At 43.6% G+C, this 15,233-nt stretch overlaps 1 protein-coding gene across 1 annotated transcript in view; it reads right to left on the reverse strand.

Annotated features, from left to right (window-relative positions):
• FARP1 (FERM, ARH/RhoGEF and pleckstrin domain protein 1) overlaps positions 1-15,233 on the reverse strand; it is a 283,330-nt gene that overhangs the window by 60,852 nt on the left and 207,245 nt on the right. The window contains 5 exon segments of the mRNA XM_030922251.1: positions 299-462; positions 1,942-2,037; positions 4,596-4,743; positions 5,563-5,677; positions 12,398-12,495. Of these exon segments, the coding sequence (XP_030778111.1) occupies positions 299-462; positions 1,942-2,037; positions 4,596-4,743; positions 5,563-5,677; positions 12,398-12,495 (621 nt within the window).

Raw genomic sequence — 15,233 nt, forward strand, 5'->3', positions numbered from 1 at the left:
ATTCTATGAAGCAACACCACATGTTAATAAGACATTTGTACCTCTACAGAGAGAGGAAATCCTTTCTGAGTTAGAGATTCCCGTTAGGCGTTTACCAGGACTGGGTGGCTTTGCCTAGTGCCTCTCTGCTGCTCAAACAGAGCCCACTGGGATTACGACACAAGCGCCCCCGCTTGGCCATAGCTCCCGGACACCAGTGAGTGTTCACCTCCCCTACCTGCTGTGTGTCACAGCGGCTGTGAGAGGCAGGAGGAAAAACGTGCACCCAGTAAATGGAGGCACGAAGTGGCTACCTCACCTGAACCGAAATGATGACCCCCGACTAAAGAGGACGGGCTTGGGCTTTGGTTTGGGCTCTTCAAAAAGTCTAAAGAAGGCATGATGTTCAACGCAGATTTTCCAGAAGGACTTGCAGAAATCCCGACTGGCCATCAGGAATTCCAAGGTATCCTGGTACGCACTCTAAAAAGGGAAAATACAACGTTGGTTTTTTCCATTACCCACAGATACGTCACTGAAACAGGAGAAAAGGGGCAGAAGATAGCTCTGTCCAATAAAGTTTTCGCTGTGTATTTTATTATAGCATGACCATCAATGCAAAGACTTACTAAACTCTAGTTATTCTTAAGGACAAGATGCAGTCCCTAGTCCATCATTTTCTTCCCCAGAGAATCTCTTAGATGAGTAACAGAAACAGCCACGTGGCTTCAATGGAAGGGACACCATCTTTTGACAGATTTCATGTACAAATTATGTTTATTTCGCTTACATTTCCTTGAAAAACAAAACCCAAATACTGGAAGTCCCTTCCTGCCTCCTTAAAATCACTGAAACGCAACGTTCATCCTCTTCCTCACACTTCGTGTCAACGTTGGCTCTTACGTGGTTTCTCTGTAAAGTCGCCCATGGCTCCAGGCTCCAGGCCACCCCAGGAACTACACAGAAAATGAAATCTTTTTTTCTGGAGCACAAGAGTATCACTCTCGGCTGAAAAAAATCATGCCCTTTGATTCTGGAAAGGGGATATGGAAATTGCCTGCTCGCAATTGAAGTGGCCATATTATATAAACCAAAGTTACTATCATCCTTAGCATTCCCAGCAGTTCCAACTATTTTGGGGGATCTCACAGTCATGGGTGGACCCAACTTACAAACAAGCTGTGCTGCAGTCCTTTATTTATAAGGCAGCTTTTTGGAACTCCAGTGAGTTTTTCCATGGAAAACCATTTAAAATGGGTATATGCTTCCCAGGTTGGGCCATGAAAGCCTGCTGAACCCAGATTGTACCTAAACTGTAAGCCTGATTGCCATTTATCATCTTCTTTGCTATGGGAAAAAGAACTCTATATGCTGGTTGGGGACAGACGCCCAGGGCACATAACCCACCTCCCGTCACCATTTCCGGCAGACAAAGAAGAGGCTGCTCCTCCTTTCCCGTCCCAGTCCTGGCGTGGGTCACAGCCTTAGGTGTGTTGTGGGAAGTAAGTGGAGAAGGGAACCTAATTAGCCCATGCAAATGAGTTCCACTGGGGGCTCAGGGCCTCCAGCAGGGATTGGGGAAGTCAGTCTATGCCTGGGGTAGGGCAGGATACTGAATGGGGTCTCCAGGTGTAGCCTGGGGCTGGATGCGCAGCAACAGCACAGCCCAGGTTGTTTGTCGGGAGGGGCTGCCTGGATTTGTGCAGGGAAATGACCGTCTCCCCAGGTACATATTCGTGTACCCATTTACGCTCTCTGTTTACCAATGATGGCAGCCCTAGAGTTACCGACCATTTGGATACATCTGTCCTGGAGACGCTCGGCGTTCATGTGGACCAAAGCACCTGGGTGGCACTGGCCACAGGTTCAGTGGAAGCCCTGCCAAGTGCAGACCTCCACCCTTTGCAAGACACATGCCATCCCATGGCTCAATGGGTCCCCTCTCCCACCGGGACCACTTACATTGGCATCTGGCCTGAGCTTGATGAGAAAGCGTTTCCTCTTGAAGCTCAGCTTCCGCACCTTGGCCCAGTTGAAGGCATTGATCTTAGTGAAACCCTAAAAAGAAAGACAGTAGCAGTGAGCCAGGAAATGCATAACAAGCAATTTATGAGTTGGTCTGCTTTGCTTATGGGAGCTAAAGGAAGAGGGCTGGCAGGCGATTGCTCAGTAGAGATGCCTTTTGCAGAGAACTCACAGGATCTGTGGCTATCGGATGATACCTGTTCCTGGATCATTATTTCTCACTAATTATAGGATTTTGGCATTCAAACTAAGTCTACCTCTAGGGAGACAGGAAACTAGCCAAGGTAATGACGAGAAGAAAGATAAATAGAAATAAAAACCATGACAACCACCACAGTCATTAGCTGCCAGGACTTATGAAGTGCCAGGTACCATCCTGAGGGCTTTATACATCGTATCTTAACAACCCTTATATGATAAAATCCAGCAAGATGGATTTATTATTTTCATTTTATAGACATGGAAACTGCAACATGGATATATTTTAATTTGCCGCAAATGACACATTTAACGTGGCAGAAAGAGACTTCCAAGCACACGCCTTCCTGGCAGGTCTGGTTAACATTCAGCAGGTCTGCAATCAACTCCCCGCTTCATCTACGCTGGTCTGGCTCCTGGGCCCATCAAGCTTCCAATAGCACCGGCAGAACTGAGGGTGGGAGGCCAGGCCTGCCATGTGTCTTCAAGGCCAGCACAGTCTCTGGGCGGGGCTCACATATCCTCATCGTGTGTGACAGCCAGGCAGTCACTGTCTCCAACCAAGGTGGAGAAACAATGGGGAGCTGCTGGATACCAACTCCCGTCTGCCCAGTCTCAGCTGAAATTAGAATTCCTTTGGAGCCCACTGGAACACCAGGCCTGTTCATTCAACGTGGCAAGAATGAAGCAATGGGGCACTGGCAAGAAGGTGGGTTCCGAGACACAGGCTTTGTAGGTGACTACATTACCCAGGTATTCCCAATACTTAGGGTTGTGTCAAACACAAAGCACATTAATTCAATTGTTAGACACTTCTTTTCCTTAATACTTTTTAGAAATGGTTCAGGGTTGTGATTTGAAATTTAATGATAGTACTGAAAACTCCACTTGGCTTTATTGTTTTTCTTTTTTGAGACAGTCTTGCTCTGTCACCCAGGCTGGAGCGCAGTGGTGCGATCTGGGCTCACTGCAACCTTCGCTTCCCAAATTCAAGCGATTCTCCTGCCTCAGCCCCCCAAGCAGCTGGGATTACAGGTGCATGCCATCACGCCCAGCTAATTTTTGTATTTTCAGTAGAGACGTGGTTTCACCGTGCCTGCCAGGCTGGTCTTGAACTCCTGACCTCAGGTGATCCATCTGCCCGAGCCTCCCAAAGTGCTGGGATTACAGGTGTGAGCCACCGCGCCCGGCCTATTGTTGTTTCTCTTATCAGGTACTCAGAGGCTATGCATGCAGGTCAAAAACTGTCGAGAAAAAAATCCGCCTTGAATACCACACTGCTCTCACAATGTCACTCCCTACCACCTGATAGGAAGCCAGCTTAACTCTTCTTGGGATGTGATTCTGTAATAATTATGCTGTCATAAACTTCTGGTGCATGAACACAGAATCACTGGAACTCTTTTGATAAAAGATGAGGCGGAAATATACGCAAACCTGGAAGAGCTCAAAAAAGAGTTTTAGGTCCTGAACACATTTACAACTTCATAACTGGGTGAAATCTGATCCCATTTCATGACAAAGGCAGGTGCTTTCTCTACATCCACTTGAAACTAAAAGCACAGGTTACCCGCTTGTGTTGAAAAGGAACGTACTGAACCGCCTTTTGGGGGTGAATATGTTCATTCTGCTGGTTTTGTTGGGAGTTTTACAGGATATACACATATATAATAAAATCCTACTGAACTATGCACTTCAAGTGTGTGCACTTTATTGTATGTCAGCAGTACTTCAATAAGGCTATTAAGAGAGAAGCAATGATCGATGAAACAGTCCAATAGCAGAATGATCAACAGAACACACCTTTTAGAGTGCAGAGAATCACTATGTCCTTAAGTAGAATACAAGTAAGAATTCAAGTGCAGTATGTGTTTTGCTACAAAACTGCAAGAATGTGGCTTTTATGAATTTATAAAACTGCTATATCTTAAAAGTGTGCCTAACACTCTTTAAGTATATCTGAAGTCCCAACCAAACAAGCTGGCTCAACCCAAACTGGGTTTGGGGGGAAAAATGAAAAGGATCACATTACAGCAAAGTATCATCTGTAAGTGTGAAAAACATGTTTATTCGGGGACTTAAAGTCTCGATTCCATTACACTGTGTTCTAAGTGTAGGTTCATGGAGAGCTACATGTTTCTGTGATGCTACGAAGTCAATAAAACCAAACAAATCTGTAATATGGATTCCCCAAACAGGACAAAGGTAAGTGAAATAGAATCTGGGAGCTGAGGGCCTGGGAAACAGAAAGCCTGAGATGAGGTTAATTTTTCTTTGTTCGCCGAAAAATAACGATCAGAGGTCTTGGCCCACTGAAGATGAATCAGAGTTGAAGGGCCAGCTCTTCTCTCTCTATCACCGAGAGAACCGGGCGGTGTTCTCAAGGCTCTCACCTGAAACACTAGAATTCCCGTGTTGGCAACGGCCAGGTTGATCTTCGTGCCTTCCCTGTCCTTGGCCGGGTGCAACCGGATTCCATACATCTCCAGCCGACGGGCAATCTCTAGGAGCTGGAAATCTGATTCTGCTGGTGTTTGTCCACTGACAAAACAAAAATTAAAGAGAGAGGCCAGGAGATTTGAATTCCCTGTGTCTGTTAATTTGAGATTAAGCTTCTCCTGGGAAATAAAAAGGCATTTCATCACAAACACTGGGGCTACCCGATCAGATGACACCCAACCTCCCATTCACTGTAACCCAAAGTCTAGCAGCTGGACAAAAGCTCCATTGCCATGGAACATAAAACCCCAAAAGTCTCCAGACTCAGCCAGTTTTTTTTTTTTGGGGGGGGTGGGGGGAATCTCAAAGAGTTTCCTTTAAGGTCATATTAAAGCAAAACACCACTGTGTTAAAACAAGATTTTAGTTGCTTTCAATAACCTAAACCTGCAAAAAAAGCTCAAGAGAACACTTTTTCATATGGCCGTCAGGCTCCAATGCTTCCTTAAAACAACAACGAAAAGCACCATGAGTCCTTTCAAAATATTAATCCAAACAAAAGCAAAAATGGAAATGCTACAAAGGTTCTGGATTTTTATGATACTCTGACCTTGTCCCAAGGTGACCACGTCCCTTTCCCGATTTCTCATTAGGATGATAACTGGATGGTCCTTTGCTCTTACTTTCTCTTTTGTTCCAAAGCATGGGCATCCTTAAACTCCAGGCTTCAGTGGGTGACCTGTGCTTCTGAGAGCCCAGGATGAATCACCACATCCCAATGAGCCTCTGTGATCTTTTCCCCTCACCCTTAGTGTTTTTCTCCACCATAGTTTCTGTGGGGGGTGGCTGGGATGTACACCCATGTAGGCTGGAGGCAGAGAGAACCGGCTCAGAGGAGTATGGAGCCAAGAATGAGACTTACATGTGGTTATGGTGAAATTCCACGATTTTGTCCTCTAGTGCGTCTTGCTGAGGTACGTATTTATTTTTTGCTAAGTGCTCTCTGTCCAAGGCTTCATCAAAATCCCCAATCTCAGCTAAAAAGAAACAGAAAGAAAAACAGGTCACATAGGAAGGACACTTTCCAGTTTGTCAATATTCTCCTGCTAGCCAAACAGAAGCTAGCAGACAACATAAGGTGAGTCCAGTTGGTGGGGAACATCAGAAGCGTTAGATCTCAGAAACCGGATGCGAGGATACATTTATCAATTGTGGTGACGTGAGAAGACAGTTTTCACTCCTCCTCATCTCTAACAGTCGGAAAGAAGCTTCAAGGCCAGGTGCAGTAGCTCACCTCTGTAATCTCAGCACTTTGGAAGTTCAGGGCGGGTGGATCACTTGAGGTCAGGAGTTTGATATCAGCCTGGGCAACATGGCAAAACCTCATCTCTACCAAAAATACAAACATTAGCTGGGCGTGGTGGCGGGCACCTGTAATCCCAGCTCCTGGGGAGGCTGAGGCAGAAGAATTGCTTGAACCTGGGAGGTACAGGTTGCAGTGAGACGAGATCACGCCACTGCACAGTAGCCTGGGCGACAGAGCAAGACTCCGTGTCCAAAAAAACAAAACACCTCAGAATCATCCAGCTTCAGCCATACCTGCTCCTGGTTTTTCTTTTCTCCCCATCCACCTGGGGAGGGTCTTGGCAGTAAATTCTACACGTGTGGGTGATAACCGTATGACCTCCTGACAAGCCCTGAAGCTTCAGGACTTAAAAATCAAAATGAAACATATATTAACAATGACTAGTGCAAAAACCCAAATGCTTTATCATGTAGAGAAAGGAGGATTGTCAGTGGGTGCAAAGGTAGATAATCTAACGCTTATTAAACTTTTCGTAGTCTTGTCAGAAATCACAGATCAGATTGCAAAGTCTTACACGTTTTTATCTATGAGAAATATGATTCTCACATAATCTTGTTTTCTCGCATAACCTCAAGACAGTCCTCAATACTGCTGGAATGTGGAAAGGAAAGGGTAGAGCTTTAAAATCAGACTTGCGCCTTAACGACACTAGCTCAAGGTCAGTGTGTACACCCACTGTTACACCTCTGAGACAGCACACCTTTTTCTTTGTATCACATATACCGTAAAACAAGCTTAATAAAAAATAGCCTAATGACTAGAGCCCAGCTGTTTCGATAAAAACCAAGGGAACTGTTGCTATGAAACTCACCTTTCATTCTGTCACGTGAAGCAGCTTGTCACACCTAGGGCAATGCACTCCAATAATCAAGCAGGACATGGCCTGGGTGTTGCCATCAGTCATAGCCACTGAGCATATCTGTTCTGCACAAAGCCATGCCACCACACCTGGCAGCAGCTGGGGCACTGGAAGAACCCCTCCCTTACTTGCTTCCTCATCATCCGAAACACCAACAACACTATTTCCTAATTGCCTTTTCTGGACTGATCTCTCTCTTCCTAAATAGAGTAAAATTGCCACCCTCCATCACAGAAAATGGCACAGAAATGGGGGCATGCCTGGTCATACGGCCATCATTATCTGTCGCCTTGACAATAGAGGGCCTGCCTGGCTTCTCTGCAATTCCTTCTATCTGGTCCCAAGGAAATGCAGCTGATGCTCATTATTCGAGGCAGTTATGATCTATAAGGTTCCCATAAACACTGAATTAGCCATTCCTGAATCATTTCTCCTAGGGAAAATACGGGGTGAGGTTCCTACAGTAGTCTTGAAACAACATTGTAGTTAACTGGCCGTGTCTTATATGTGTTTCTGTTGAAAGCCATCTTAAATACACATTGCCAATTTCTTCACACTGAGCTCATGGCCAAGAGCAGCTGAACTCATGCCTGAACGCCGCTTACCTAACACACATTTGCTCTATCAGGCAGATGGCGCAGCACACGGGGACACAACACAGACAGCACTTCAGCACAACGCCTGGGGACTGTTTCAAACAGTGAAATCACCAACAATATGCACAAGAACGCGAGAAGTGTGGCACTAAATAGACCATAAAAAGGATACTTATTAACAGTACGAGAAAAAAACCAAAAGGCAGAGCTTTGCCTCGTTTGACCTCCACTAGGAATCCACATCAGGTGACTACAATTTTTCACCATCCTGGGCATATCCACAAATGAGCGTGAAAGCGCATGAGGGTTCATTTGGGGGCTACAAGTAAATAAGCAAATCTGCAAAGACAGAATCTGAGAATAATGAGCTTTGACTGTCTATGGAGGAATTCCTTAAATCCGAAATGTCCTTTGAGTTTTATGTTTGGGCTTCTTAATTCCTATGATTCTCAGAACACACTCTTTCCCATCATTCCACATAGAGATAGCCAAATGCTCGTTTTTCCTTTGGCATCAGGGTGGGGACACCTAATTCTCTTTTCTTCTGGGTCGCTTATCTTTTCTTGCCCTCCCGTCACTCCACAGTGACATGACTATGAAACTTATTCGCTCCTCACATCTCTCCTCTTTGAAATATGGAAATAGGCTGCTCCTTAAATTTCTGAATTTGAAAACAGACACATACTCAAGATCTGACTTCCTTTTATTTTTTCTGAGACAGGGTCTTGCTCTGTCACCCAGGCTGGGGTACGGTGGAACGATCATGGCTCACTGCAGCCTTGACTTCTGGGTTCAAGTGACCCTCCCATCTCAGCTTCCCAAGTACCCGGGACTACTGCCACATACCACCACACCTGGCTAATTCTTTTATTTTTTGGGGGGTAGAGACAGGCTGTCACTATGTTGCCCAGGCTGGTCTTGAACTCTCGGCCTCAAGCTAATTTTGTTTTTGTAGACACGAGGTCTCGCTATGTTGCCTAGGCTGGTCTCGAACTCCTGGCCTCAAGAGATCCTCCTGCCTGGGTCTCGCAAAGCGCTGGGATTACAGACATGAGCCACTGCGCCCAGCTGACTTCCTATTTTTTACATGTTTTATGCTGAAAATGTCACATCAGCTTATGCATGTACTACATTCCTTAGCAGTCTACTCAGCAAAATAATTAACAGGAAAAACAGCAGCAAACCAAAATCCTGTGATTTTAATAAATGGATGGAACTTCCCCAGAGGCCAGGCATGGACAAACCCACCTTACCACGCAGAACCCTCAGAGCAGGGACCACATGACCTGCACAAACGCAGCCCTGCCTCGCCTCCATGCTGCCCACGTGCGACCTTTACATCAGGGTCAACTAGTAGATGATTCTTCCCTTCATCAGTTTGTCCTTCTTAGTCAACCCACAGTAAATTAGAGAAAACTGAAAGTTCAAAATACTGCAGGGAAGATACAAGGCCAGTGATGGAGGAACAAATGAAAAAATACAGACTATCTTAAAGAGTCCATGTATTCAAGCGAAAGAAGGCAGGAAAATAAGACATCAGCTTGTGTGTACAGAGACGGATAAGATAAACATCAGCTTACCAGAGATAATTTTCCATTAAGGGTAATATAGTTTCTGCCAAAGGGAGATGACTTGACCCCTTATACCTTACCAATAATCACCAATAACTGAAACCACGACACAATCCACAGAAGATTCTATGAAATGCCTCCTTTCATGACTGAGTGCATGGGATGCTTAAAAATGCAGAAATGGGGCCTTACACATATCGTAAGATTTTAAGAATACTGTGTGTCTCATGACTGTATGTCAAATGCCATGTGAACAGCAGGGGAACTTCTGAACCCATCTATTTGCCTTTCGAGAAGGGAAGATTCTTTGGGGATTTTGAGCCACTTGCTGGTTTCTGGGAGGGAAAATGGTATACTAGACTGAGACCATGGTTTTCTGGATGTCAGCAAATCTCTACTCCAAGATATGCAAGTGAAATTCACTATTGTTAACAGATCTTTATTTTTTTAATTCACTTTAATTGACAAAATAAAAATTATACATATTGGTCAGGCATGGTGGCTCATGCCTATGAATCTCAGCACTTTGTGAGGCCAAGGTGGGAAGATCACTTGAGCGCAGGAGTTTAAGACTAGCCTGGGGCCGGGCGCGGTGGCTCAAGCCTGTAATCCCAGCACTTTGGGAGGCTGAGATGGGCGGATCACGAGGTCAGGAGATCGAGACCATCCTGGCTAACACCGTGAAACCCCGTCTCTACTAAAAAATACAAAAAACTAGCCGGGCGAGGTGGCGGGTGCCTGTAGTCCCAGCTACTTGGGAGGCTGAGGCAGGAGAATGGCGTAAACCCGGGAGGCGGAGCTTGCAGTGAGCTGAGATCTGGCCACTGCACTCCAGCCTGGGTGACAGAGCAAGACTCCGTCTCAAAAAAAAAAAAAAAAAAAAAAAAAAAAAAAAGACTAGCCTGGGCAACATAGTGAGACCTCAGCTCTACAAAAAAAAAAAAAAAAAAAAAAAAATAGAAAGAAAGAAAAATTTAGCTAGACCTGATGGCACGCACCTATAGTGCCAGCTACTTGGGAGGCTGAGGCAGGAGGATTGCCTGATTTCAAGAGGTCGAGGTGGCAGTGACCTGTGATTGACAGACTACATTTCAACCTGGGTGACAGAGATTCTGTTGGTATATATTTATAGTGAACATCATCTTTTGATATGTGTATACATTGTGAAATGGCTAAATTAAGCTAAGTAACATATGTATTACTGCCCATATATATATATATATATATGGTGAGAACACTTAAAATCTACTCTTCTTTTTTCTTTTTCCTTTTAAACAGAGTTTCACTCTGTCGCCCAGGCTGGAGGGCAGTGGGGTGTCTCCCGGGTTCAAGCGATTCTCCTGCCTCAGCCTCCCGAGTACGTGGGACTACAGGCACCCACCGCCACCACACCCAGCTAATTTTTGTATTTTTAGTAGAGACAAGGTTTCATCATCTTGGCCAGGCTGGTCACTAACTCCTGACCTGAAGTGATCCGCCCACCTCGGCCTCCCAAAGTGCTGGGATTACAGGGGTGAGCCACCGCGCCTGGCCAAAATCTACTCTTTAGTGTAACAGATCTTTAAAGAAAAAAACATAGGAGGAAAGAAGTACACGACTAAATGGCATCAGGAATCTTTGAGTAAGGTCAGTTTCTCTTCTGCTTACAAAATGCCAAGGGTCAGAGACATTTTATGACGTTACTATTTCAAGAAGGAAGTTTTAAAGTTTTATGTTGTTTGGAAAAGGAGGATTGCAGGTGAATAAGGATAAAGGAAATTAATGTTTGCTGAGCACGCAGCAGATACTGGGTACAGCTGGCTCTCTGTATCTGTGGGTTCCATATTCATGGATTCAACCAACCATGGATTGAAAATACTTAAGAAAAAATACTGCATCTGTACCAAACATCTAAGATATTTTTTCCTGTCATTATTCCCTGAATAATGCAATGTAACTACATAGCATTTACAGTGCATTCATTATCATAAGTAACCGAGAGACGATTTACAGTCTATGGGAGGATATACGTAGGTTATATGCAAATACGACACCATTTCATTTCAGGGACGTGAGCATCCTCAGTTTTTGGTGTCCTTGGAGGTCCTGCAGACAATACCCCATGGATACTAACGGACAACTGTATATGCTACCATTTAATTTTTACAGCCTTATGAAAAAGATTCTATTATTCTCATGTTCCAAAAGAAATGGAGGCTGGGGGGTTAGTAACCTGCCAGGGTCACCAACCAATGAACAGAAATCAGGTCAGCCAGACTCAAAGCCTCCTCTCCCTCCAAAGGTAAAAATTACGTTAAGTTCTGTGCTAAGGATTCCTCCCCTGTAAAATCAGGATAATGACAGACTTGATCTCGGGGGCTGTTAGGACAATTAAATGAGATTTTATATATATGTATATAGTGCTGGCACATGGTCAGGCTTAGTAAAGATACCTTATTTTTTTTTCTTGCCCATGTCATTTTTTTCAAATTGGTAAGAAAACACCTATCTATTAAGTGATCATATTCAAAAAACAAGAAGATATGTATCATCTACTGTAACACCTTACTGTATTAGACTAAGGCAATTTTTTGACTACTCAGAGTGATACTTCCTATAAACCTTTGTAAATCTAGTTAACTAGGCACATATCAGGATAGGAGGGGACTGATTATATGAGACTCATATACAGTGGAAATGTAAAAGGTGATATGATAACACAACTTTCCTTCATAGTAGTGCTTATACACTAAGCGTTATACTCACAATTACCTTTCTGAAACATAATGTGTATATTTTATTTCAAGTAATTTCTGCCTTGGTCAAGAGGGAAAAAACACCCAGGTGGCTTGTCAGCAAGCCTTGAGATGAGCACAATCTGATTTATCCTTTGTCTGTATTAAGGCAAATTGAAACATCCGGGGTTCAGCTCCATTAATCCAGCATGAGTCTTGATTTACTGAATTCTGGAGAGCACGAATCTCTAGAGAGAAGTGAAATCTGTGGCAGTATTATGTCTTAAGGCGACTATGCCATATTCAATGACAAAGTTTAAATCCACGAAAAGGACAGAACAAGTTTAGTCTATTTGGCAAGCATCCATCCAAGCTCATCCTTTGAGACAAATGAAGTATCAACTGTGTACTAGTCCTTGAAGAAAGACAAACACCTGAACAGAAAGTACAAGAGTTAACATTTGGGGATATGCGTATTAAATGACATCAGGAGCATGGTTCTTCTCTTCCACCCGCAGGCCTTCAAATGAACAGCAAAAATAACACAAAGATATTGACACTTTCTTTTTTGGTGGATATGATTTTTTTCCCATCAATCGGATCACTGTGTTATTTCAAACATGATTTTCAAAGGAAACAAATAGAACTTACATTGCACAATGTGTGAAATCAAGAGAGCTGCGCTGGAGTCATTACACGTCAACCTGCCTTGAGCCAAGTCCTGCTTCACCTGCAGCGCGAACAGGTACCTGCGAAGATCGACAGAGCTGGGCGTCAGGCAAAGAGGGCATGAGGTCTCCGGGAACCTGGCCTCACTGTGAGAGGCCAAGGAGAAGGTTGCAAACCCCAGCCAGGAAGTCTGCATGGGCTGGAATGGATTCCAGCTGCCATTCACCAACAGTGTAAATATCTCCCTCCAAAATACAAAGAAACATATGTTACCATCTTTTCACAGTATGAATAGTATGTTTCATTTTATATGGGGAGAGAGAGCCATAAAAATGTGAGACCATAACCTAGTACGCTATGTATTTTTGTAGGGTATAGGAAATATTCACCTTTTTTTTTTTTAACAGAATCCTTCATCCATACTCTAACATGGTTCTATGGCTCAGACAGTAACAGCAATTTATTATGGTGAGTCAGAGGATTGCCAATGAAATGAGAAAAACAAGGAGTGTCTTTTTGTGGTGTAACTACTTCCGTAAGACCCAGTCACCAGATTTGTAAAAATCCATTATCTTTTTTTCTTTTTTGAGACAAAGTCTCGCTCTGTCGCCAGGCTGGAGTGCAGTGGCACGATCTTGGCTCACTGAAACCTCTGCCTCCCGGATTCAAGCAATTCTCCTGCCTAAGCCTCCTGAGTAGCTGGGATTACAGGCACACGCCACCATGCCCAACTAATTTTTTGTATTTTTAGTAGAGACAGGGTTTTACCATGTTGGCCAGGATGGTCTCAATCTCTTGACCTCGTGATCTGCCCACCTCAGCCTCCCAAAGTGCTGGGATCACAGGCATGACCTACTGTGCCCGCAATTCTTTTCTTTATATTATGGTATTAAGCATGTCAACATTTTTGGTGTAAGAGAAAAAAGATATTTGTAAATCAAAGACATTAAGTAAAAACTGTGCAATAGCAAACAGGCATATGAAAAGGTGCTCAACATCACTGATCATCAGAGAAATGCAAATCAAAATTACAATGAGATATCATCTCACCCCAGTTAAAATGGCTTATGTCCAAAAGACAGGCAATAACAAATGCTTGGATATGGCGGGAAAAACACCCTTATATACTAACGGTGGGAATGTAAATTAGCATAACCATGATAAAGAACAGTTTGGAGGTTCCTGAAAAAACTAAAAATAGAGCTACCATATGACCCGGCAATCCCACTATTAGGTGTAGACTGAAAAGGAAGGAAAACAGTATGTCAGAGAAATATCTGCACTCCCATGTTTACTGCAGCACCATTCACAACAGCCAAGATTTGGAAGAAACCTAAGTGTCCATCAACAGAAGAACAGACAAAGAAAATGGGTACGTATACACAGTGGATTACTATTCAGCCATAAACAAGGAGATCTTCTCATCTGCAACAGCATGATTGGAACTGGAGGTCACTATGTTAAGTGAAATAAGCCAGGCACAGAAAAACAAACTTCACATGTTCTCACTTATTGTGGGAGCTAAAAATTAAAACCATTGAACTCATGGAGCAGACAGAGTAGAATGATGTTACCAGAGACTGGTAAAGGTAACAGGTGGGAGGGAATGGGGATAGTCAATGGGTCCAAAAGAGTGAGACAGAATGAAGAAGCTCTAATATTTGATAGCACAACAGGGGATTATAGTCAATAATAATTTATTATACTTTAAAAATAATAAAAAGAGTATAATTGGACTGCTTGTAACACAAAGGATAAATACTTAAAGTCATAGATACCACCCCCACTGCCCTGGCACAACAAGACAAAACCAAACCAAACCTGTACAATGTTATAATGGATGTGAAAATAATGATACAAACTGATTTTTAGAAATCTAGTTTACCTGCTGCCTGAGAACAGTGTCCTCTCAGTAGCACCCTTTGCAATCAGATTCTGTCCCTCATTTACCTGTTGGGGCCTCACGCTGTGGCTCCCAGCACTTTGGGAGGCCGAGGCGGGTGGATCACTTGAGGTCAGGAGTTCAAGACCAGCCAGGACAACATGGCAAAACCCCGTCTCTACTAAAAATACAAAAATTAGCTGGGTGTGATAGCGCGCCCCTGTAATCCCAGCTACTCAGGAGGCTGAGGCAGGAGAATCACTTGAACCCGGGAGGCGGAGGTTGCAGTGAGCTGAGATCGTACCATTGCACGCCAGCCAGGGTGACAAGAGAGCAACTCCGTCTCAAAAAAAAAAAACAAACAAAAATTAAAAAAAAAAAAACAAAAACAACAAAAAACAATTACCTGTTGGAAGGACAGAGAGATAGGGCCTTGGAGACACAGTAGATTCCAGGCAGATCAAAGCATCTCCTTATCTAAAATTGGTAACCCAAAGCAAAGAATCGAGTGTGTAAGCTGCCTGGCCAGAGGAAAGGGTGTTTCAGGATAGCCAACAAGTTGAAGAAAGGTTTTACAGGTTTATCTCCCATAAAGTAAAATTTTGCCTCAAGTATTTGGCAAAAAATTGTAAGTGCCAATTTATAACATAGCAAGAATAAAAGAATTAGAAAATCCTCATTCCACAAACTCTAAAGAAATTACTGACTCCAGCAAGGATTATCAATGGGTGAAAAAACCATGTAGGGGACTGGAAATTCACACAGGGCAAAAGTAACATGACTTTACCTGCAATGGAGTAATCAGAATGTCACCACCTGAATGCAATGAACTATCTCTAATCATTAATGAAATATGAAGCACGCAACATCACTTATGACAGACTCCAGCCCAAATGTTTAACTGTGTCAGTCAAGCCCCAGGATGAATTTCCATTC

Source organism: Rhinopithecus roxellana, chromosome 18 (genome assembly GCF_007565055.1).
Source record: "Rhinopithecus roxellana isolate Shanxi Qingling chromosome 18, ASM756505v1, whole genome shotgun sequence".
In the NCBI taxonomy this organism is placed as follows: Eukaryota; Metazoa; Chordata; class Mammalia; order Primates; family Cercopithecidae; genus Rhinopithecus; species Rhinopithecus roxellana.